The sequence below is a fragment of the Thermobia domestica genome, chromosome 5, assembly GCF_964235325.1.
Source record: "Thermobia domestica chromosome 5, izTheDome1.hap1.1, whole genome shotgun sequence".
Taxonomy (NCBI): domain Eukaryota; kingdom Metazoa; phylum Arthropoda; class Insecta; order Zygentoma; family Lepismatidae; genus Thermobia; species Thermobia domestica.
In genome coordinates this window covers 292,928,392-292,955,894 of record NC_137458.1, presented here as the reverse complement: position 1 = coordinate 292,955,894, position 27,503 = coordinate 292,928,392, and the positions used below count along the sequence as shown (strand labels likewise).

Genomic DNA, 27,503 nt, shown 5'->3' with positions numbered 1-27,503 from the left:
TACTGATCAACTATATAGATACAGTTCATGAGAATCGGTCGAAGCAAAGATGTAAAAGAATGGCAAAATCGGGCCATTGTGTTTGGAAGTGCCAACAACTATACAGTAAATGAAGTTACCCGATTGGCTTGTGTATCAAAGCGGACAGTCCAGCGTATCTACAAGGAATGGTTTAATAGTAATGTAAACGCAGAACAGTGGCACAAGTATGGTTGCAAGATCCTATCTAGAGGGATCGACACAAGGTTCACACCTGGTCAAGGCTGGATTAACCCATCTGGAGGCCCGGGACTAGAAAAAAATATGTGACCCTGCTGATTTCACCTAATACATTTCTGTGAAAGTGCAGTAGAAAAGTTAAGAGAATATTTTCATAGTTTTGGTCATATTTTATTTTATGGTGATTATTGTATCTTCATGATTCTTTTCAGTTTAAATTTTGATCCGAGTGGCGGCCCCTGTCCTTCTGGAGACCCGGGGCTATAGCCCCACTAAGCTCCCCTCCCTTAATCCGGCCCTGCGCCTGGTCTTACAAACATGACACGAAATGCTATAGTCCGTGGATGCAGATCCATCACAACCAATGTCCGAAAGACTATTGCTAAAGGAATTTTATGCAATCGACATTTTGAGTCAAGAACCACGAAAGAACACACTTCTTACTGCGGTGCTAAAAGCCACATATCTTGAATAGACGATGCTAGACTGTAGCAGACTTAAAACGTGTAGTGTGTTCCGAGGAGTTGGTATTCCAATGCTGCAAAGCGCCAAGTGCACCGAAAGCCCGGTCAAGCAGTATGGTTTAAGGATGTTCTGTGCTGGTGTGGGATATTCATACTATAACTTGGGTCCACGCATAGAGGTGAACGTGAACATGAATCAATGTGCTTATTTGGACATTCTCAGTGGCCAGGTGTTGCCTATTCTCTCATCATCATAAATACGCCGTGGACACTCATACTGACCAATATAATAACTGCCGTGTTCACAGGGCTCAAAGCGTTTGTATATGGTTTCAGGAACCTATTTTGGCCTGCAAAGTCCCCTGCTTAAAATTCAACTAAAAATTGTAGGACTATTTGAAGCTGTGAGGGAAACGCAGAAATAGACTCTTTACTACAGCTGCAACATCTATTTATGAGTGAGTGAATTCATATCGATATGGCATATCTGTAATACCTCGTGGAGTCTTCCGAATAGAATCCAAGCGCTTACTCCGGCTTCAAGCAGTATTACTCGGCATTAGGTAGGTTTTACGGAGGTATGACTAATTTTTTGTCTAGTGTGCTTCTATGGAAAAATTATTAACCTAAAAACTTAAGAGATATTGGTAGTATTCTCTGAAGTCTAATTAAAGTGCTGTGATTTCAATGTTGCTACAATAGTCTGAGTTAAATTTTTAAGAATTTAAACTGTCTGTTTTTCCGAAATAACTTAGTGAAGGTTCGCGCCTTATTAGTCCTAAGGGAGTTAACTCTTATTTTGGGCTCCTTTACACTAGTTCTATAGGGTGACCTAAAAGTAGGTATACACCCCTGCATTGATCGAGTACAAAATTCTAGTTAATGGATTTAATTGATTCGACTGTTCCGGGCTTAAGTTACAAAAGCAAAAAAAGAGGACCACATGAAATTCCACCATATGTTCTTTGACTTTCTTTTTCCCTTGTGTAAGTAAAATCAAATGTTACACGAATGCACAGCACAATTACTGAAAAGTAATACTAATACATATTAGAAGAGAAGAGATTATTAAAGACTAGTAAAACTGTTTTTACATAAATTATCAGTTTTAAAGAATGAAAGAGAGAGAAAAAAAAACGTTAATACTTTCATATAGGTATAGGTTCGTAACATTTATTGAAAGCTAACTTTGCTTGTACAATTTATATACTCCAGGGGTGCTGTAGCGACATACTTGTATTAATTTTCTGTTATTTACATTCAGCTTTTGAGCTTCAATACTTTACTGATAAACGAAAAGGGCAGGCGTTATTATTCGAGGATCCTATAACGAACTTTCAGGAATGGGAACGATTAACAGAAGTTCAAGTTCCGCCACGACGCCACTATTATTTTAATCACTACAAACCAGCTTACTACTTACTAAATAATTCAATGTGGGAAATTAAACTTACCATCAATATCACTGACTATCATTTGATGAGGCTGGTTCAATCCTTCCGCTAAACTGTAAAAATGAATTGTTGTATCGAACGTTATAAAACCTATTTGTGTCCTTGAATCACCGGGTAATCTGTCTAACTCCTCAGTTAACACCTCACAAAATACTCGCAGATAACCAATTTCTACTGCCACACGAGATACGTCCAGCACAAATAAATACACTGCAGGTTGAGGCGGCCTTAACTGGGGAAAAAAGAAAAAAGATCTCATTAAAGGCATCTTTTCATCATAGTAACACTAAATATTTATACTTAAAATATTAAAGCAAAGGTTAGGCTCATAAAAAGTTCTCTAACGTATCTCTGCTTACGCCTGAATACAATATGAAGCATGCATGAATCTGTTGAATAATTTCACACGAATTAGAGATCATTGTAATGTATTAAAGGAGAACAAGTGAATTCCATTTCATATTTTACAATGTAACCGAAGAAGTTCTTGCCGTTCTAGAGCAGTGATAAAGAAAAAGCAATGCAGTGGACGGTATATACCTTTGGGTTTTGAAGTACTCTCCGTCACCATAAAACTCGGCGGTCGTGGATGCAAAGAAGTCCGTGAGAGTATTCTGCACGTGTCCTTTATTTGCGAAAGGTCTCTCGCAGAGGTTGTCGAGGGAATGAAACAGGCGGTAATCTGTTGACGCAGGATTCAGTGAATATGGTGCACAGTTTCCCAACCAAGTTTCTGAAGGGTATCCCGGGTCTTCTTTGCCACATGCAACTTGACATTGTCGTGCAGGAACAGCACACCCTTGCGATTCACCAATGCCGGCTCCTTCTGCCGCAATGCATAGTGCACTCTTTGCAAGTGCTGAGAGTAGAGGCCAGCAGTGATGGTCTGACCAGGTGGAAGCAGCTGGTAACGTACCACCTGCCGACAATTGCACCATGCAGAAAGCATACCCTTTCGTGTATGTAGAGGTAATCTTGAGATAATCTGAAGTGTGAGGAACAGGGTCACGTGGCGGCAACCAACGTCTGGTACCCACATTTCATTATCAATGAGCATGCGTCAAAGATGGGTGTGTTTAGATGCCAAGTCAGCAACGAAAAACAATCTGTCACTAGTTGCTCCTCGTTGCCTGCCGATAATGTGTGGGTACTCCTTGCTTAACTTGTATGATCTTCCCTATCCCATGCACGTGCAGTCTGTTTCAGCGGAAACATGGAACATTTGTGCAAGTTCATCACACGTTAGGCTACTGTCCTCCTGTATGGCTGCTTTCAGGGCCTCGTCATCCAACACATGTTGTTGTCCACTGCGAGGTTCACCCAAAAGGCTCACATCTCCCGAAAGAAACTTCTGGAACCAATGCGTGGAGCTGCGTTCGTTCACGGCATTCTCCCCAAATGCCTGGCATACGTGTCAACTTAATGAGGCAGCTGAGAAGTCATACAACAAACATACGCGAAGAAGCTGCTTCGATGACGCGCTATGTCTGCTGTATGTGCACAACGTGCTTGTATTACTGAAGGTCAATGGTCAGACTAACTCTCGATCGCTCAGCAGACACGGTGCGTCATTTCGTTTTCTCTCTGTGAGCGTACGATTAATGGAACATCAAAAACAGCAAGAACGTTTTTGGTTACCTTGTAAAACTAGTCAGGTTTCAAAATTATGCAGATTCAGTACTGACACAGGAAGTAGTATGTCCAGAACTTCCGGTTGTAATACAGAAATAAGGTCAGAGATAAAACATTCTTTGGACTCTCAATCCACATCAAAAAAGTTTCTCGTTATTTCATCCTATTATTATTATTAATTATTATTATTATTATTATTAATTATTATTATTATTATTATTATTATTATTACACAGGAAAAAATCTTGAAATGAAATCTTTAAGTTTAACGTACCACGGTTATGCCGGTTAAGCTAAAGGAGACGGTGATAATGAGAAATGAGTGAAATGGTGGAATGAAGAAAGTGGGAGGAAACGGGAGAACCCCGAGAAAACCCACGAGCACGAGGAACCAATTTTGAGACTGGAAGTTGTACTAGCTTTTACTACTTCCACTTTTAAAAGACAAACTGAGATGGAATTTATTCTTAGATCGCTAAATCCATATAAAAACAGTTTTCCTATCTCTTGCCTTTTCGGTCTATGGAAATCAATATTGAAACCGAAACTTTACAATATTGAAACAGTTGTAGTACAGACTAGCCTTTGGCTAGTTGGAGGCTCCGCCCCCAGGCCCCTGCGTTTGCTCGGCCTATGTATCAGCCTTTCCGTCAACAGTGAATTCCATTCATTTGCTCTTAATATTTCCTGAATTTGACCATCCTGGAGGGCTTTGCACCCAGACCTCCACGTTTACTTGGCCTACGGCCTCACACCTCTTAAACCCACAATTCTACCGAATTTTATGTTCCTTTTTCTATTTCATCTATTTCAAAGGTAAGATTTTGTATCCCAAGAAAACGCCTATTTAAATAACATGGGAATTTCTTCGTCTTCCCTTTAGAGCCCTTAAAAACTAAAAATATTCAATTTTGGCAATTTTCCTGTGGGTTAGTCTCGGAAGATTACAATCATGCCAAATTCTAATTCTGCCGGAAGTACCTAACATTTTGGGGTGTAGATGTCCCTGGGAAAGAATTTTCAGTTCTCAATAAAACCACTCCACATTGAGAATTTATTATTTTTGGTCGTTTACTTAGGTAACGCTAATAAAACCATACAAGCATACCGAATTTCAAGTTTTTATTCCAAGTAGCTAAAACATGAGATTATAGGTTCAAAAGAAGGCCCATTAAAGTAACATGGGGAATTTCCTTATCGCCCCTTTAAATCCTCTAAAACTTAAAAATATTCGTTTTTGTAATTTTCCTGTGGGTTAGTCCCGGAAAGCCACAATCATGCCAAATTTTAGCTTTCCATGTCAACCAGAAGTACCCGTTATTTAATGTCAGTTCATTTAATTTTATACATAGTTAGGAAGGATGTAAGAGTAAAAACGGGATATGTACTTGGGACGCTGAATCGATTGCAGAAAACAGCTTTCCGCTATCTATTACAATTTCTGTTCCAGAACGATTAACATTGAAATAGGAATGATATATTTCTACTATTTCCACTTTGAATAATGGGTTAAGGAGGAAATGCAACATATTCTAGGAACGTTGACTCGATTCAAGAAAAAATGTTTCTCGTTTTCTCTTACCGTTTTTGCTTTGATATCTTAGACAGACAGACAGACGGATATAGCCATTCTACTCAATGTCCCATAGTACAGCTGGGAAGGGTTCAAATGAAACTTTATATTATCCAAGTTAACTTCTTTATGTTTCGAAGTAGAGCGGGCTTCTTCGGCAAGTAAAAGGAACAAAAGGAAACAAAGTTAAATGTCGGAGCAAAATGATGTATCCTACACAAAAAGGCACTATTTCCACTTAAAAGAGCCGCGATCATGTTACCACTTCCATTTAACGGGTTGTACTACACTAAACTATTTTCTTGCTCAAGCTATCTGCGAAAATGGTAAAAACCTATCAAAGTACAATCCAAGTCCATATAGTCTGTATGAACTATGTTCATATGGTCCGTATGAGCACCGCCCTTAAAAATGCCACTGATGTGTAAATCCTCAGAAGTGGTATGAAATGAAATGAAATATTTTAGTTTTACGTCCCACGGTTATGCCGGTTAAGTTAAAGGAGACGGTGATGATGAGTAATGAATGAAATGGTGGAATGAAGAAAGTGGGTGGAAACGGGAGAACCCCGAGAAAACCCACGAGCACAAGGGGTAGTGGTGTGGTTAGCGCACCGACACAGTAAGATAAACACCAGAGTTCGATTTCCAGCTTAGTTTCGCGCTTTTTCACTCTCTGTATTTACTGAGCAAAGTCGATAGGTTCTGACTCCCTTGTTCGCGCACCCAATTTATTTACCCTAACTTCCCTGCAGGCAAACACAAATTCAGTACGCGTGCATCGAAGTCAGATCTTGGCAACTTTGTGTAATACACTAGTAATCGGTTGATAGAAGCAATTACGTTGATTTTTTTTTTTTTTAATCCAGCCGAAACTACGTCCTTTTATTTTACCTTTTATCTTACACTCTTTTATTCTTGTCACCTGCCAAAAGGTTCTCGAAACGATCGAAGTTCTTCCGAATAACATAAATGGTTAAGTATGAATCTTATTTTCCAATACATTGGGAACAGCCCTGCTATCAGCATTCAGAGCAAATTATCACGTTTTAGGAGGAAAAGAAAATCTAACTTGATAAAATATACATTGAACATACAACAAATCTGCTAAATACTTAATACTGCTCAACTAGCACTAAACTATTGCTTTCCTCTAAACACATTACATTTAACAAACGAGTGCAAGTGTTTTTTTGATAAATCACGACGCCAAGTTCTTGGCAAGGTAAATGTCAAAGACGTACATCATAGTTCATTACTTTAAACGGAGTATGAATACCTAAACCTTTTTACATAAAAAGATGCATATATGTTTTAATTTTCTAACTCATCGGTTCAATGGAGTTCTGATATAGCTAGCACTTTCCCTGATCCCTCGAGACAGCTTTTCGGAACACAGCTTATACTTTGTCAGATTAATGTTACATCAAATTCACTGTTGACTGTGCTAACCTCGATGATAATTGGAAATAATAAATCCACATAAGCATACACACAGCTCTGCTTTCATTCTCCTCCAACAATAAACTATCCTTTGAGTCCATTCATACTGAATATTAACTAAAGATGACTTCCCTAAAGCACCCAGAAGCGCAGATTTAAAATTTGCCTGACTAAAAACATGTTGCTTTTCTTAGCTCAAGTCAGAACACCGGTAAAATGAAAACGATACTAAAATGAAACAAGTAAAACATCAAATCAATGTGACATTAAATATAAATTGCTGATTTTTCAGTGAACAGTGTCAATCAAATGATCTGCATATTTACACAACGAATTTTTAATAAATGTAAATTGTTTCTGGAACTATATACGTTATTTTCACACCAAAGGATAATCAATGGGGGCGTAGTTATTTTAGCAACGTAAATGTCTAAAGGGGTCACAGTAGCTGTGGTCGTGTTTACTAATGATACGTGGGTTCTCTGGTTAGATCCATTATCATCACTATTTCCTTAATCTCATGGGATGTTAAGCTTAAAAATGTAAACGTCTAAAGCAGGAATTATCAATCATTCAGAAAGTGCGGGCCACAATCATTTCAGGCATGCCCACAGGCCACGTCTGGCCCGTGGGCCACGCGTTGAAGAATCTTGGTATAAAGGATCCATGCTAAAGAAAGCAACAATTTACTGCTGAAACGTATACGGTGAAATTTACGTTTTGGTTGCTCTTGGTTAAGTCAATTTTAGTTATCATAATATTAAGTGTACATCTTAGCTCATTAGCTTATGCTGATCGCCTTTATCAACTGCCATGCATTTAGCATTAGTAACTCTTTTTCTTACGTCTAAGAACAAATAGACAGTCCTATATTTGGAAACAATGGAGCATTAGACTAGTAAATCATGAATCTCACCATATATTCCGATGGAGCTATAAACTCTATCGTGGACGATTTTACTTCTGGCCTTCTAGAAGGATCTCCGTATGTTTTACTTACAGGGTCGTACTGGAATTCGTCTGGTACTGCAAAACAGGATAATATAAGCATTACAAATACAGGAAATGGGATCAGTTTCAATATATAATGATCTTTAATAATTTTAATTCTCACTGCGCTCCATTACATTATATCATTCAATTTCCCTCCAGGCACTACCCTCTAGTGTACTGCATATTATCAGTTTCTTATATTTTAAATGCACTTCCTTCAAGAATACGAGATCAGAAAAATTATACAAAATTTTTGTTAAACACAAAATGAATAAAAAGTAAGATGACAGTCAAATTCCACTATACTAAGTTTATAAAAATGATTAAACCGTAACAAAATTTTTGATACAATTCAAATAATAGAAATATATTTAAAACAAAAAATATACTCACGTTCATTTACTCTGAAACATAAATTGCACTTCCATCTTCGATGATCAACAAAATGTACAAATGGATTAATATAAGTACGACATGCTCTACACCGGACTATTGTACTGCATTGTATAACTGGTAAATGCTGGAAAATAAAGATGATACCGATCAATAAATCAGCACATAATTACAATCTGCTAAGACTGGACAGAAGTATTTAGCACAGAAACGAAAATGAATACATATCATATACTAAACATGATTTTAATTTATTTCAAAAAAGCAGAATGCTTAGCAAGTAAGATATATTGCTACCAATTAAAAAAGAAAATAATATAGATAAAAATTACTGATCAGAAGAATATTCTCAATACTGGGTACGCTGCTCTAATTTCAAACTCAGATACAATAATTTATTGATACAATTTTTTATAGTTCTAGAAGTTTGCTAAATTATTTTCGTATCTTATAACTGAAAACTGGCAGTTGTGGCAAGACGTCATAAATGCATATTTTACCATTTTCACAAGAAATCGTGAATAAATCCCATTTATTATGATCACTGACTGTACTTAGGATTTTATAGTTGATCCTGATGCTTGTGTCACCTTGTGTGTTACATTGCCATGACTGTCTTTATCAAGTGTCAAGGTAGGATTTACTTAATATCGTATGAGTCCTTTTAAGTAGTTCTCGGTCACGGTATTTATTAGCATAGTTTCTCTGTATTTTATATGGTACTAATATTTATAACTTCCTTTATTTTCTCATTTTGATGTGTTCTGCTTAATACTTCACGGTCATGTTTATTAATTATGGCCATTTACAATTTTTAATGTAGATTAACGCATTTAATGTAAGCTCTTGGTAAATGAATGACAAAATGCAATAACTATGTTGATTTTTTGCAATATACGCTGTTTTTTTTCTATTTATTTTGTTTTGTTTTACCGCAAATGCCAGTCTTTGCTTATAAGCCTAAAATTTACCCTATATTTTACATTATCGAGTAACTCAATATACATGAAATCCACATCTATAAACAATTGAAATGGTTTTCGCAGACAAAGGATCACTGTATGAACTGCCTTATTTTATATCTGACAGACAGAAATTACTATCCCAAAATTTATAAGATAATAAAGAATATACGAGGGTAACTCAGAAATTATTTGCAAAATAGCTAAAACTCTTCTTACATAATTCATACTGACCTCTGTCCTCGTTTATTTTATTGTTATGTTCTTGTAGCCATGCTACGAAAATTTGATCTTAATTTCTTTACTTGTTTTTCTTTTGTTGCAGACAGATCATGGCCGCTCTATTAGAAGTTTGCACCAAAGAGGGACAATGAGTAGTAATCCAGTTTTTGTGGTCGGAAAGTGTATCAGGGACCGCAAACCATCAAAGACATTCGGCACAATACGGGAACAGTGTCTTGCCGCAAAGTTGTGTCTACGAACGCACAGTGGGGCGAAAACGCAAAAAGCTGGCCAAAAGTAAAAAAAACGAAAGTTAGTAATATAGGATTTTTTTTATGTAGTTGGCTAGAGTGATGTGAGACGGGCCCAAATCCATAAATATAATAGGGTTTTTACTTTATTCCGACTACCTCAATCACTCTTAAATAGACCCTTAAGCAGGTCAAATGCGTAGAGAACAATAGAAGAACTGTGACGCGTCCGTTGAAACGGTTGTAACTTTCGAACGCATTCATAGTTTTTATATCTGGAAAGTTTTCTTCTATCGTACTGGTAAGTAGAATAACTGTATGAAGTGAAAAATTAATAATAATGATGTAATAATTTATAATTTGAATCGCAAGTCAGGCAAAATTTTCACATTGTTTATATATTTTATTAACTTAAAGCGTTGAAAACATTATGTGCACCCTCGTGCACCACGTTCATATTTTGTAGAATGGTAGTCTGAATATTAATTAATGCTGTCGACAAAAAAGTAGCTGCTAAAACGTGCCAATTACGAAGCGTGTTGATGTTAATTATTGTTCATTTAATGTTACAGTGACAAGCCATTGCAGTTATCATAACCGAATCAAATACCAATAATTTGTGTCATTTAAGTAATAATACATTTCTAAATAAGAACGTAAGTAACAAGTAATTGTTCATCAAAATATGTGAAAAAAGTGAATGTTGTTAAAGATACATTGTGAAAATTACGAAGTATGTTGTCATTCTTTTTATTCCGCCATTTTTTTTTTTTTTTTTTTTTTTTTCAACTTTAGTTGCCGAATCGTAATCAGCAACCTCAATAACCCCTTTATCGCCACTTTTGAGAACATTTCTACGACTTTTTCAACTTTTGCAAATTTTATTCCGCCATTTTTTTTTCAACTTAAGTTGCAGAATCGTAATCAGCAACCACAATAACCCCTTAATACTAAATTTCATTCAATTTGAATATAGTTATTATATTTTGGCCAGCTTTTTGCGTTTTCGCCCCACTGTGGAACGGATTGAAAAATTTAAAAATGGTCGCACAAGTGTTGCGCATAAGGAAGGAGCCGAACGACCATTTACGGCCACAAATGATGATAACCTTGAGCGTGCAAATGACATGGTTCTGTTAAACAGACGAGTGATTATTGATGAAGTGGTACATTGTCTGGAAATTAGCCATGGTTCCTGATACATCTTCCGACCACAAAACCCGGATTACTGCTCGCTGTTCCTCTTTGATGCAAACTTCTAATGGAGGGACCATGATCTATCTGCAACAAAAGGAAGGCAATTGGAGGAATGAGGATCAAACTTTCTTAGCCTGACAACAACAGCATAACAATAAAATCAACGAGGACAGAGGTCAGTATTAACAATGTAAGAAAAGTTATAGCAACATTGCGGGTAATTAAGAATTACCCTCGTATATGTAAAATTAGGCGGAAGAAAGAAAGAAATAATACAATGCAAAAGTAAATACATTAAAATATATATACACAATATTAACTTTTAACAATAATACTTGTGTTGAAATTTAACGGAAGAAAATAGAATTACCAGATAATGAGCAAAAGCAACAATTTCAAAATGAATGTTTCCATACGTTATGATTTCGTATCTATCAATGAAATTGGAATTAGACCACATCGAACTCTGCTGAGATTACTCTGGACTACATTTGATTTTGGATTCATTGTATTTCTAATTAAACGGCTCTGGGAAAGACCATGGTAAGTGACATTTTCTAACTTTTGGGTAAACTAAACTTTAAAAAAAAAAAAAAATCCCTCGCAATTCAATGCAATGACACATACCAAACAAGCTTCCCCTGCCATCAGGTACATTTCCGAAATAAAACTACCTATATACTGTTCTGTGGTTCAATCCCAACTCATTCCACCTAACAACTCTATTTCACCGGAGGTGACGCTTACCACTGTCTTCACCCGAACCACTCAATTCTCTCCATAATTATGTAAATAAGTGAGTTGGTATTATGTAGATCAGACCTCTTTTTACTTTTTTCTTGGTCCAAAAAATGACCCTAGACTTTGACCGGCATCGTTAACACGGACGGTAAAGCAGACATCCTTTATCGAAACAATAATTAAAAAAAAAAATCCGAAAAATATCGTCAGAAGCCGCCACAAGTAAGTTTTCGTCATTATGTAGACTCGGTGTTGCCAAGTCAGTGTTTTATTTTTTCTGTAAAGGATTTTTTTTTTTAATTGCACGGGATTTTAATTGGTTTTTTATCCAAATCCAAATTTTTACTGCTCATGTCTGCATTTAGCAGCACGAAGACAGTGACAATAAATCTAAACCACCTGATAGCGATGACTCATTAAACCATTAATTCTTTCACGGAGTGGCGTTTTTAAGGATAAATGTAGACTTCTAGTTAACTATCTACTGCTTTAGCACTATTTACCCGAGTATAATCGTGCATACGTCATTCTTTTGGAAAATTTTAAATTGAAACAGATCCATAAGTGTATGGTGTACGCGAAAACAGAAATTTGAGATAATTCGTGAAATTTCTCAAAAAAACCTTTCAGGAAGTTCTGCTTTCCCTGGATCAGCCCTGGCTGTAGGTATCCGGATACAATCTACCTAGAAAAATATTCATGTCCATTCGTAACTCAAGCGCAAAATCACTTAAAAGATTTTTAAAAAAAATCCAAGACGAAGAGTGAAAAAATAGATGATGAAGTGAAAATTTTTAACCGAATATGATATCCGGCACTATTTATCCGAATATGATAGTTGATACGTCACTCTCTGTACAGCCAAGTCTCAAAATACTCTGGATTTTCTTTTCCCTTATCACCAATACATAACAATCTGCAAGCACTTGTACAAACGTAAATGCAAAAGCTCTTTGTTTCAACCTGTAAAGATAAGACTTTCTGGTCTCTAGGAATAAATAGGGAATTGAAAAAGAAGCTAATTAGGGTCATTTTCTAATCTATATTCATGCACTACGGGCCAATACTTTGCCACAAACATGCTTTTGTCCTTTATATTGGAAGAAAAGAAACGAATGTTTTCACTCGCTTCAGTAACACATGCGGCTGTCAGAGGGAGCAATTAAGTGTGACGTTGAGATGGCAGAAAATTTTAATTCTTATGCTTTGTTTGCTTCACTAATAAATTTTATTTCCTTTTATTTTTGTTTTTGATTTCCGGGAAATTGGTTTATAAGCGACTAAATACGGTAAACAAATTTTACTTACATTCAAATCCTTAAATGGATGTATAAGAATCCCTAATGGTAACCTGGACTTCTGTAACAACGAACTTGATTCTGGTATTTTTGTTAATGTACACCGAAAAATACTGAAAGAAAAAAGTAATATTTTAACCATAATAAAAATAAAACAGACAGTACGTTATTTAAATTACAAATCAAAATTGCTAACATTCATTCTACTTCACATTAATTAAAAGTTAATTTACTATTCATATTGACACTTTCTCGATAGTGAAGTCTCAGTGAAGCGCTTCAGGTTCTATGATAGGTAGCCTTTTGCGTTCAACTAGCTGAAACACTGTGTAACGTAGAGTATTTTAAAATAGGACGCCTGTTGTTACCCTGACTTCAAAGTTCTACACCATGTTGACTGACTGTTAATTTTAAAAAGATTTCGAACTTCATAAACATCATTCTTAAAAAGTTCATCCCAATTATATTTCTATGACTGTAAAGTATTCAGAGTAAAATTGCGTGCAACTAATTAAGGAATTGAATCCGAGGCCTCTGGATCTCCGTGTAATGCACTAACCACTTCGTTACCCGGTCCGCTTCCTGAACGTACTGAACTAACCACTATATTACCCAATTTGCTTTCCTGAACGTAATGAGCTAACCACTACATTACCCAATTTGCTTTCCTGAACGTAGTGAACGAACCACTATATTACCCAATCCGCTTCCTGAACGTAGTGAACGAACCACTATATTACCCAATCCGCTTCCTGAACGTAGTGAACTGAACTAACCACTACATTACCCAATTTGCTTTCCTGAACGTAATGAGCTAACCACTACATTACCCAATTTGCTTTCCTGAACGTAGTGAACGAACCACTATATTACCCAATCCGCTTCCTGAACGTAGTGAACTGAACTAACCACTACATTACCCAATTTGCTTTCCTGAACGTAATGAGCTAACCACTACATTACCCAATTTGCTTTCCTGAACGTAGTGAACGAATCACTATATTACCCAATCCGCTTCCTGAACGTAGTGAACTGAACTAACCACTACATTACCCAATTTGCTTTCCTGAACGTAATGAGCTAACCACTACATTACCCAATTTGCTTTCCTGAACGTAGTGAACGAACCACTATATTACCCAATCCGCTTCCTGAACGTAGTGAACTGAACTAACCACTACATTACCCAATTTGCTTTCCTGAACATAATGAACTAACTACTACATTACCCAATCCGCTTCCTGAACGCAGTGAATTGAACTAACCACTACATTACCCAATCCGCTTCCTGAACGGAGTGAACCAACCACTACGTTACCCAATCCCTTTACTCTTAAGGTCGGTACTCAAGACAGACACAAGAACTGTGCCGAAATTCCTGTTGTGCTTGGACAACTTAGCGTCTGTATCAATGGACAACACACGAATGTTAAAACTGATATTGTACGAAAAACAGGAATGAAACAACAGACAAACTTTAGTCCGAAAGTTGATGCATGTTGTAGCGCAAAGATATGATTGTCCCTCGCTTTGTTGTGTAAAATAAGCAACAGATATCACAATTATTATTAGTAGTAGTATTAGTATTAGTATTATTTTAAATATATTTAAAACTGAAATATGTAATGTAGCTCCTGTAGTGATGATAACAAGTGAATCACTGAGAACTGACTGATTTCAGAATTAAAAAAAAATAAGTATAATAAAAATTCTAATAAAAATTCACAATAACAAATTAATTTCAGAACTCCCAAAATTTATTATATTGACACTTCGCTGTAGTGTAACTTATAATTTTGCAGAACAATATATTTTCTGCATTAAATACGAAATTCTCGTCGCTCACTAAAACACAGTCTGATCTCTATAGTACTTTCTCGATACTTGCATTCTTAAACGGTAAATTTTACGAAAACCATCTATTTATTTATTTATTTGCCAAAGTTCCAGATACAGTAAGGCAGCCATTTTACACTGAAACTATATAACATAGAATATAAAATTAACCATAACAAGTGTAAACAAAAAGCTATATAAAGGTCCATAAGTGTAGCAATAACAAATAGAAATAAAACTAAGGTTCCATAAGTGTAGAAATAATTTCCCGTCGGAATACATTCTCAGATTTGAAAATATCCACGTCAGAAACAATGGAAGCCAGTCTACAGAACAAAGAACGCTGAATAATTGATAATCGAGGCGTGTTGCAATGTAGTAGTTCACTATTTCTAGTTCTTCTTGCAGGTACCCGAATATTAAATTTAAGAGATAAGTTCTTCAGTTCTAAGTTTCCCATTTAGAATTCTATGAAGAAACATCATATCAAGTAGCATGCGATGAGATGAAGGTGTACGGATGCCAAGAACAGTCAACAATTCAGGTTTACTTAAACAGCGTACAGAAGGTATTCTTTTCCTGACAATGGCAAGAAAGAAATTTAGAACTGAGTCAATGCGAGAGAGATTTGATACGCTAGCCATACTCCAAATGGTGGAACAGTACTCTATTTTGGTTGAAATAAACGTTTTATAGAATATACTTAAGGCTGTAATATCCCTAATCTCTGTAAACCTGTACAGGAGAACTAATAATCGCAAAGCACTCTTGGTCATGGCAGCAATGTGATCAGTAAACAGAAGTCTTTCGTCAAACACAACCCCGAGATCCTTCTGAGATGAGACCTTAGCAATAGGATCATCTCCAATGAAGTAGGTAGAAGGGATTTTGTTTTTCTTTAATGAAAATGTAATAGTAGAAGATTTTAAGGGATTTACTTTTAGATTACACATGCTACACCAGTCCAGAAGATCTGAGAGGTTTTTTTTTGCAATTCAATCACATCTTGAGCTGTTCTAATTTCCCGAAATAATTTGCAGTCGTCAGCGAAGAGAAGAATTTTGGTGTCAGATAACTTAAGATAAAACGGGAGATCATCTATGAAGAGAAGGAAAAGAAATGGGCCCAGAACACTACCCTGGGGAACACCAGAGAGAACAAAAACAAAATTCGAAGCAGATCCAGAGAGAACACGTTGTTCACGTTCAGTGAGATAGTCTCGTAACAATGAGAAGTTGCCGCGAATATTAAATCTATGTGCTAGTTTATGAAGAAGAAGCTTAGTGTCAATGCGATCAAAAGCTTTGGTTAGGTCTAGATAGATTACATCAAGTTGTGTATTACTGGACAGACATTTAATTGCTTCCGAAAGTAATAAAGATAAATTTGTGAGAGTAGAACTGCCAGGAAGAAAGCCATGTTGAGCAGGATCTAAGTAGGGTGAAACAAATTTATGCAATCTATATTTGATTATTTTCTCGCACACCACAGAAAGGATGGGCAAGAGAGAAATGGGTCTGTATGATGAAACATTGTTCGCGCAGCCAGATTTCAAAATAGGTACAACATTAGTCTGTTTCCACGATCTAGGGATGTACAATGACTACCCCCTTTAAAACAAAAAATGAAATGAAATCTTTAAGTTTAACGTCCCACGCTTATGACGGTTACGCTAAACGAGACGGTGATAATGAGAAATGAATGAAATGGTGCAATGAAGAAAGTGGGTGGAAACAGGAGAACCCCGAGAAAACCCACGAGCACGGTGTTTGTCCAAAACAAAGTCCACATGGTGCGAGCTGGGATCGAACCAAAGACCCCAAGCACCGGAGGTGAACGCTCTACCACTGTGCCACCGCGCCCCCTCCCCTTTAAAAGAATCAAGGATGGTACATTATTAACAAAGCAATCACTATCCTGTTCGATTTTTATCCAATACAACAAAATATGACCATCAGTTGATGGGAGCAGTTACAGTTTTACTCAGTTCAACATAGTAGTCAAGGAAGATATGCATAAATATTTTTAGAAGACATTTACGGAGCCTTTATCATTTTGTATTAAAATTATTATCTTCACTTATTTTGTAACTTTCGAGAAGATACACTTGCCTGAGATCAAAATATAATGTCGACGCCAAAAAGATTGAACGGTATTGTGACTAAAACCCTGTTAGTTAACATTTCCTACTTTTATATTTATAATGCACTGAATATGTAAAAACAAACTGAAGAACACTTATAGCTAGTACTGAACATAAATTTTGTTTAATTTAAACTATTCGCTGAGCAAACTAATGCTTTTATTTAAAATAATAATATTAATAGTAGTAATAATAATAATAATAGCATGTAATAGCTTCTCCGACTATCTACTTTGGCTCAATCTGGCGAAAATGTTACACTCAATTATTAAAAAAATAAAATAAAATAAAATAAAATAAAAGTAGGCACTATTTTGCTAAGCGATTAGTTTAAATTAAATTAAAGTCAATAATAAGCAAAACAGAAACTGATAATAAATTTTGTGTATTTTATTTCTACTTACTCTGGACTACAATTTACACTATCCAGAAATTCTTGGTGCAAACGAATTTTTGGTGCTTGAACTTTCTCAGGTGGAAGAATATTTCTAGACTGAAGGAGGTCATAACTTTCTACACCCTGAAAAACAAGGCATTGCTTATTCAATATAAACAAAAAATTATATATATATATATATATATATATATATATATATATATATATATATATATATATTAGTTTCCAAAACATTGATATATTTAGCTTTAAATTATTATGGAATTTTTCCATTAAAAAAAAAATAGTCAAAACATCGTAATACTTGCGGCACTTGGAACTGAAACTATGTTATTTGCAAGTGGCACCGTACACGCGAGAAAACAATGACGTCGTGATCAAAATATATCCTTGAAGAGTAACTTTCACGAGTTCGTGATTGATGCGTCATGTAGTCACCGGCTGTTCGCGGTAATGTAGTGTGTAGAGAGGGAAAGCGTATAAACAAGTCAAAACGCTTCCATATTTTAATGTTAAACAAAGGAATGGGATAATAATATCACGGTCACCGTAGAGCAATATGTGTTATATCGAAAGAGGATAAGCCAACAGGTGAAATTAACAATCATTATTACTGATTGATATGATGCGATACAGACCTATTAACAGTAAATAAAATTTCTCATACCTGAAAACATTGTTCATCTTTTTGATATACTGGATTCTGGAACAAAGAATACGAAAAAGTTGAATTCTACAGAATAATAACAAGTTGGTTGATAAAATGATTTCATGTAGTCTTAATGCATTTCTATTAAATGTATATATTAGTATTAGCTTCCATTCACAGCAAGCACTTTTGATTATGCGTAAAATGTTTTGTTTGACGCATACTACAATATTATTAGTTTGTTAAATGATTCGCAGTTCATGTTTGTTAATTGAATATTAGTAAAAGATCAACTTCGTGCTTGTTAATTGCTTTCTTACACTATACACAAAGAATCTTTCATTGCCCATAAATTAGAAGGAGGAAATTCCTCACATTTTCTCTACAGGATGAACAAAGAGAGAAATTTCACATACCATGTCTTTACGTAGTAATACGTTTTTCTTTAGATGTACCTACGAAGATGTGAGGAGTGCCTCGAAACAGTTCGCTCATTTTGTTTCTTTTGGATGTTCTCAGGTATGACATTTTTTTATTTACCGCTGAAATCAAAATCGTTTCACTGCAATGTATGTGAAGATGGATCCCTAGCCATGTCTCAGTTTTCGATAGCTACAGACCTTCAGAAATAAGAAGTGCTAAAAAGACTGTCAGTCCGGAACATTTCACTCTCACTGCATGTGCATGATCCATAAAGTCTCTGGCCATCATTAAAAACGATATATGTAACTTCCCTGAGCAGGTACAGTGACACAAATGTTTCAAGAGATAACCCACCTCCATTATTTCAGAAATAATAATAATAATAATAATAATAATAATAATAATAATAATAATAATAAAAATAATAATAATAAGGAAAACATATACTCAGTAAAGTTTTCATAAATTCACCCCGCAACAGAAGCATACCCCCGAGATGAACAATAAAGGAGCTTTTAGCATTACAGTACACTGAGTCATATTAAGTTCGTCGCTCGTTTGGTGATTAAGAACGAGTTGTTTTACAGATTCCCCAAACCTATGAAGAACAACAGTCCATGCAATGGCAACATTCCCACAGTATGTAAAGCTCTTTCTCCAACCTCCCTCTCGACACAAAAAAACCTAAATGAACGTTGATGTGTTTTGGGATATAATGTGCACTTATTCTTCGCATGGCTTCCTCTACGTAGAAGGAATAAACAGTGGAAAGAAGTGCGAACTACTACAATATATATGAAATTTCTTCGTTACCCTTTAGCAGAGGCTGTTAACTCGTCTAAAGAACTTTCTAACAACTTGTCTTTTGAATTTAAAGAATGGCATGGAAAAATTTCGTCTTTTACTACGTTAATATTTAGCTTAACATTCTGAAGCGAAATTTACTAATAAATATTAGTTAAGAAAAAGCAACTTTAATTTCCTAAGCTAAATATTATGGATAAAAAAATATACACTAATGTCTCAATTTCTACTAATGGAGAATTTGCTTATTTTTTCTTTGTTAAGGTTTTGTTTTTAAGCACAGGTTTGTCGGATAGAGAGAACCTATCACCATGTTTTCGTTAGTAGTGCAGCGGATGATGATACATTGATAAATGGGTCTCTGATGCCTCGAAACAGTTCGTTTTGATATCTATTTCCAGGATGCAAAGTAAGAATATTTTATAACGTCTCAATAGTTTCAATGCATTCATCACGTCAGGATATAAGGTAAGTGTACCATTAAGGGATACATTAAGGATGTTTTTTGAACTTTTGACAATATTTTTGTTACTTCATATCAGAACACTGAAAATCCACTCGTTTGTTGGCCCATTCCTTCCCTTGTAGGATTCCTGAATGAAGCTACCTGTAAATTAACTGGAAATTAGATATCTTATTTTTTGAGACGCCTGCAACTGTAGCAGTAATGGACACGCAAGAAAGCTATTTGTACCAATAGCGGAGGCGCAAGAAACCCAGGTGTACCAGTAATGGACACTAACCTTTGATGAAGGAAGGTCTAATAATTGTAGAAAACGAATTTATCATTGTTAATTAACAAACAAAACGGTATGTAAGTGCATGAAGATCAAATTCAAAGTTGCCTTGGCACAGAATTCCAACGTCACTATCGGTATTTGAAGTCATGGTATTCCTGCAATCATTTTGAATGTGTTGACGCTACGTAATACTTCTTTGGTAACTACCAACTTTTCTTTATGTTGCTTGGCTTTGGTCTCATTAACTTCGCTTAAACGAGCTAAGGATTTTTTTCTTTCTTCTTCCACGGAAGTACCGGTGTTACTTACTTTCTTGGTTTTGTCGAGTTTCCGTTATCTTTGGGTTCCGGAGATTCGGCGTCAGAATCATTTGAAGTCAGAGGTAGCAAAGAAGAACTTGGAAGATCCATACTATCATCATTATTATACCCTTCGTTTCCAGGAGCGGGCAACCAAAATAATTTTTGTTTGTCCAGTCTTCGGACAGCGATTCATGCTCTTGATTTGCTATTTCAGGCAGGAGCGCCCAACTTTTTGGGCCCAATCCCCCCAGAACTTACCACTTTCATCCCAGAAAGTGTGCAAAACTCTTTCTTAGGTTTCTTCCTCTCTCCCACCAAAAAAGGTAATTAGGTCCTATACATAGATTTGCAGTTAAAAGACATAGGAAGCTTGTTAACTTGATTGCATGTCCCCCTCGGTTGCCCATATATTTAAACAATCAATCTATATCCGCTTACGCCTTTCACCGCAATAATGTTCTTTCAATCAAAAGAGAATGCATTTTTTGCTACACATTTAACATGTTACTCATGCTAAGTTTTTCTTCACACTTACAGTTCTTAAAAGGATTATTATAATGTAATTAAAGTGTGACTGTGCCATTCTGATGAAAAATGGTTCCGCTCATATATTAAAAAACTTATCGACACAATCTGCCTACGGGCACCGCTGATCTCAGGATTATAGATCCCTGGACTTCAAAAAGACTTGAGATTATCTTCACTGATGAAATCCTCTAAAACTTACAGCGAATTACAATTGTTGGCATGAAATGCCATTACTGGTACACTGAAAAATAGATCACTGTACCAGCAATGAGTTCATACCTGGTTATTACTGGGTACATTAACAATATGGTGTACCAGTAATGACCACCCGCTCTAGAACGATGCCAAAAAGTAGTCTGATTCTCATTACGCGAAGGCGTTTTGCAGGATGTATTCACTCATCTGAATGTGATTTGGACGAAAATACAAACTTCCCTGCTAGTGTCATCGCACAGCTCGAGTGTTGGCCATTACTGATGTCTGTGAACTCTTCAAGCGGCAACTGTGGAACGCCCGACGCCTAGTAAGCCCTCTAATTCACTAGACTAACACCAGAGAGTGTGGGTCGTACACTATTTATCTTGATGCTCTGCGTGATCACATTCGCTTATTATTTGACAAAAGTCACAAGTGTCCATTACTGGTACATTTACCTTACTTTCTCAAAAGGATAATTAAGAATAGTTCTCTTTCTCAACACAGTATCTACCAAACTTATAAAATTCAATTCCCTGACTTTTCTTTTTCGCGAGACTGAGAACTTATCAACTTACCCTCGCAGATAAAGAAATACGAAATTAGATACGGTGTAACAAGTAAGCAAACACTGCTGAGGTAATAAAACCTAACTCTGAATCTACTATACCTACTGGCAAGAAATCAATAGAAAAATAAAATTTTCATAACCGGAAATCAATAGACGTGAATGATTCTTTTAAAGCTTTCCGATCAGATCTGAGAGTAGTTTAATAATCTTTTATAATAACACCCAACGCTGTTTGTGCACATACATCAAGTGACATTCTTAGCAACAACAAATCTATTCACATGAATTTGATATTATGATTACAATACAAATCTAAGCATAATATATATTTCAAACGTTAGTTTCTCTCTCGGTAATCCTTCATGGGTTAATCAATGTGAAGAATAATTTAAAATCAACACTGCATCAACACTGTCATCACCAGTGTTCAGGGGAGTATTCAAACAGATATCTCAAGTGTCTACAGCACTCTCGGTTTACCCGTACTGGGATGGGTAACTACCCTACCGCTCCGGACCTGCCTTATATTTATGGCTGGGTCAATGATTGGCAGGAATTCGTTACTGCTCGGACCTGCCTTATATTTATGGCTGAGTCAATGATTGACAGGAATTCGTTACTGCTCAACACTTCTGCTATCGTCTCATAGACACGACTGGATTAACCAATCGTTATCCTTCCTGGGATGGGAAGTAATGAGTTTAGACCATTAAACTTTACCACCCTACTATTCAAACCACCAGACTCTAAGACTCGTCTTAGCGTTTTCCGCTTATACCTACCGGTTGAGCAAACCTTCCTAGCGAGTAGAGGCATATCAACATACGCAGTGGTGATACCTAAGTATTAAGCTCACATCCCCCCTGGAGTAAAAAAAAATCTCCAAGATACCGACTCCCACGTTACGAGCACAGCCCGGTAAGGTCCAACCCAAACCAGAAAAATCCCAGACTTAACTGGGGGAGTCAAACCCTGACTCTGTTTACCTACTTGTCGTTCAATAGCACAAAGAGGTACCGCGCACGCATCCAACTACCACCTGCCAGATTCAACGGCACGCATTACTCGCCCATTTGAGGTATTATTGTCCGACCCAACAAGGGGAGGGAAGCCTTCGGGTGTTAATGTCCTGTCTACCTCATTTCACGGAAGAAGTACCCCGTAAATTACCGGTACCAATTGGTGATGTAGATTACTGCTCCAGACACACATCCTAATTCGCGATGCCCTTGCTATCTCCTGGTGGGTGCGGCCATGATAACCTTCTACAGCTCGTTTAAACTTCGAGCTGTGATGCCATGTACACTTCCAACCCAGTGGTTCGTGTTATTGATCAGTTTGGGAGGCTGATAACCACGCACGCTAGCACCTCACCTCCCCCGGCAAAAAAAAAAAAAAAAAGTATTTAGATAATTGAACGTTGGCGGACACTTCATTCATTCCAATAAGCGTGAGGGAAACTTTCAAATTAAATAGCCTTATCGTTTTTAGCTGATGCCGATATGTACGGTGGTCTTCCTATCCTAACCTTGGGAGCAGAAACATCCCACCAACCCTCACAACAGACCACAAAGATAAGTGGAAAGAATACTCAAACCGTAATTTTAGGGAACTTGATCACTGTGGCCTAATCAATAACGTTTCCAGAACGTCTGGCAGATTAAGAGTATTGGAATAATAGGACCTGCTACAAGATCATTTTAACAACATTCTCAATAAAGAAGTTCTGAGTAAAGATTTTTCCCTGACCAGTTATGAAATTCCTTGATTTTTCCTGACCGATAGACATACTGCTCAAGCCTTCGATACTAAAAGTAAAATAAAATCTGTACAGATAGTTTATGCAAATAATGAAAACATTAATCAATTAAGATCTACATTTTACTCTACATACATAAGCGATTTCACCTGTCATTATGTAGTAACAAATACTTAGACAAAATAAATTATACAGATTCTTTGGATACATATATGTATATATATATAATAAACATCAAGAGTTGTACTTACCCACATTTTATTAAAACCAGTTTGTGTTACAGAGAGGCCACCAAATTGGGAATTTAATCCATCTACGGAATTATGATTCATAGTTGGCTGCTTATACCCTACCTGCAAATAAGAAAAGTTAAAACACAATTAGTACACAAACATAGCATAAAAAATTAAATCACCTTTTAATTGTACATAAAATAGAATTTATGAATTTATTTAATTTTGATGGTCACACAAAACTGATCGCCCTAAAACACACTTTCTTCATTTTCCCAAAATATATAGATCTCTCATTTTCCTTTGCTCAATGTTTTAAGCTATGTCCTTATGTCAAATATCTCTCGGACAGTAACGTTACATAAAATGGACAAATCTCCTCAGCATATGTCAACAAATGGTAAAGTATTTACGTTTCTTTTTGCCGCCAAGGTTATACGAGACGGTACGTACTGCTTAAAATGGGACCCACGCAGTTACTCGGAATTTTATTCGAAGCTTTATATCCCCACCAGGGGCAGAACCATGTCCAATGGTTAATGTTCTTATTACTTCATTTGGCATCTAATATACAACTAAGGTGAAAGAAAAATAATAATTCTTCGGAATCAGTTCTGTAAGTACTTCTCTGTATCCTCAGCAAAATATATACATATAGAGCTGATTAACATCAAGTACACTGCAGTGTTAAATGACTGACACTGAATTCCACAGTTGAAGCTAACCCCATTGAGAGTGGAATCTCGATCATTAATTTTCGTTTCTCTTTTATCGTACAGGTTATTGTTTAGAAGATAACACTGGATCTACTTACCTGCTGAGGGTATCGTTTATTGAAGTGGCCAACATCATTGGACATAGGGCCACTGGTACTAGTAACAGGCATATGCTGGCCACGATTCATATGCTGAGCATTTGTGGTTGAAGGTGGCGCTCCAGGATAAGGGGGCTCAGAGGGAGGAGGTAACGGATGTTGTTGTTGTTGGTTTAATGCCTGAAGATTATTATAAGACGCCACTGGACCTGTAATTATAAACAATTATTCAGGAACAAAAATAGTAATGATCAGAGACAATGCAACTGGGATATGGTCACTCTGGGTCAGTGTTGTTGGTTTCCTAACAGTAAATTTCCCGATTAGATGAAAAAAAAAAAAAAAATCCCACCAATTGAAACTGATAAGCTTTCTGGCCATTAAAACGTAACAGCGACCAAACACAAAAACTACTTTATCACTAGATTTGGGAACAACCCCACGTACATCCCACGTATCTGAAGAAACAGGTATTAGAGCGAACAGATCCCCTGTTTACCCACGATCATTCTATAGCAGGAGTTACTAGCACCATTCTTTTTCTTATTTCTTTGTGTATTTCTGTCTTTGTTCTAGTCTCTTTCTTCTTTCATGGGGTTCCTGCCTATCCCTGTTTAGATGGATGAGTATGTGGTTTTATGTCTGGAAAAAGAGTGAGTGAAAGCAGAAAGAATATACAAAAGGAACGTACTAGAAAAGTTGAGAATGCCATAATAGCGCGCCAGTGTTTAAAATTTCTTTTACGTCAACTGACAACACTGCTCTAGTCGTGGATTTACATGTTGACTTTATTTAGTTTTCTCCACTTTCTTTTTCCTTTCTCACACTTTTCTTGTACGTACTATTTTCAACAAACTATAACATCCGAAATTGAAAACAATGAAAGACACGAGTTTCACTTAGGTTAATTTACCAAGAAACAGCTTACTTCTCTCAGAAAAGAGTATTCTACTTTTATTCTATATATCAGTGGCGCATTTTGAAAATCTGAACGTTTACAGCATGGTGCGTTGATACGTATAAGATGTTGCTTGCCTTGCTGTAGCAATATATTTGAATGATATTTTATTGGTCAAGATATGCTGGTGCTGTTTATCTTAGACTGAAGCACAGAGAATATCGTGAAAGCAAGAGATATTTTTAAGTTATAATTTGAGGAATTTTCATAATAAATTATGATTTAACTATATGTTTACGGGCAATAAACTAGAGAAATCGCATATATATACTGCAGCAGTCTGCTGCAACCATCCCCAAGCGTTTATGGAAAATTCTGGTGCTTGTGTGAAATTAGCAAGGCACAACAATTCTACCACTGTAATGATTAAAATGTTTTCTCCTTCATTAAAACTGGTTAAGGAGTTAAAGAATTATACGGAGTTAATTCCCGTACCATGTACTTCAAGATTTCAAATCTTGACTACGGAAATGTTTGAACATTTTAAAATTAATTTTACTGTACACGGCGCTAATACATTATATAGATGATAGTAACTGAAATGGGCTATTTTCTTATTATATTAGCATCAGTGTAAAGAATCAAAAATGGCCTATGAAGGCCTGTGGACGGCCAGACCTTTTAGCTGTATAACATGTAAACACCACATTGGATCCCATATTTTCTAGTTGTCTAGATTGCAATGCGATACGTCTTGATTCAGATTTGGTTACTTTCCCTCATAATTTTGGGTCAGCATTTAAATTGTTCTCTCACCAGAATCACAACTATTTTGCTACAAGGAAGCAAAAAGTTAAATATTACGCTACGAAAATTTAGAATTCTCATACATATGTTTATAATCGATCTTGAAGTCTGGTTCAGAATAGAGAATGGAAAGCTGCATCAAACTAATCGACAAATTGCAACGCAAGAAAAAGAAGAAGAAAACAAAGACTCCTAGCATGTCACAGTACTAAATGAACGACATGTTTCATTGTCCATTAAGTTAAATAATAGGAACCCTACAAGAATTATTGATGTTTGAGCCCTGGGTCTGAATACACCTATAGCCAGGAAGCTCCTCAATTAAATTAGTTGACTAACCTTTGCGTCAGTGACACTTCACTCGTATTTAAAAATAAAAGAAATAAAAAATCAAGAATCGTTATAACTACACTGACAATCCTTGCTAAATTATACTGTACTAGGGATGGCCAAAATTTTTCGTAATTTGGATTCCGGAATTTTTCCGATTTTACTTCCGGATTTCGGAAAGTAAACATTCCGGAATTGGTCATCCCTAATTGTACCTATAAAGAAAGAATCTGCCACAATTACAATTACACTTTGACAATTATTCCATCATCTGTCTACATCTACAGAAGCATTTAAAGACGATAAAAAAAAAATGAACCATTACCAATACAAAATACAACTTAATCTTGCCTGAAGGAAGTAGTTATACTAAAAATAAGAAGTACTACTTTAAAAGAAATATAAAGTTTGGATGCCAAAAATGAAACAAATAATTACAAAAAACATCGCATATTACAACACACACACTGCAATTATAACAATATCGAAAAAAGAATTATCATTTTCATCATAACAAGAGACGTGCATTTTTTGCTGGACGATGTATAATTACTATCGCAGATCTTACCCCGTTACTAATCGCTTCGGAGACTTACGTTCGTAGTTTTGTTAATTCAAACACATCGCTGACAAAGCGTAAAAACTAAAATTATGCGTGTCAAAAACTGCTACTTTATTTACTTTCAAACAAGAAGATCCACTTACTTTCACAACATAGAATTACTGGGGCAAAGTGTTTACTGTATAAACACTATGTAAGCAATTAGTGAGAAGTCAGAATAATTCTTTCTTCCATATTTTGACGATCATTTGCACACAGCATATATTTGCTGAATAATTTTGGCTGAACAGACTCTTTACAGACATTTCCTTCGCTGTATAACGAACGTAAACACATTCAACAGCAATTAACAACGTGAAAGCAACAATTTACAATTAACGACGTACAGTTATCGAGATGAAACTAGATAGCATATTTTATATACAGATTTAATATTTACTGTACAGCTTCACTTAAGTCTATAGAAAAACTTCAGACACAGATATTTCTTCACATTCTGACATATGAAAAGCAAAATGATAAAGTCCGCAAATTGCGCTTTCTCCATTATTGAAAATGTAAATTTGGTCTTGCCAATTGCACAAGATTTCCATTATACTAGAAACTATTCCTCCATCTATCAATACGACATATTTTAACATAAATTCATACCTTCTTCAGTCTTGACTGGA

General features: G+C 36.0%; 1 protein-coding gene across 5 annotated transcripts in view; it reads right to left on the bottom strand.

Moving 5' to 3' along the window:
• Sec24AB (Protein transport protein Sec24AB) overlaps positions 1-27,503 on the bottom strand; it is a 259,452-nt gene that overhangs the window by 33,011 nt on the left and 198,938 nt on the right. For all 5 annotated transcript variants that reach the window (XM_081760244.1, XM_081760243.1, XM_081760246.1 and 2 more), the window contains 7 exons: positions 24,236-24,444; positions 23,440-23,541; positions 17,225-17,340; positions 12,852-12,954; positions 8,171-8,297; positions 7,701-7,810; positions 2,138-2,369 (listed from right to left, as the gene is read on the bottom strand). In XM_081760244.1, coding sequence (XP_081616370.1) covers positions 2,138-2,369; positions 7,701-7,810; positions 8,171-8,297; positions 12,852-12,954; positions 17,225-17,340; positions 23,440-23,541; positions 24,236-24,444 — 999 coding nt within the window. The remainder of the gene's footprint in view (positions 1-2,137; positions 2,370-7,700; positions 7,811-8,170; positions 8,298-12,851; positions 12,955-17,224; positions 17,341-23,439; positions 23,542-24,235; positions 24,445-27,503) is intronic.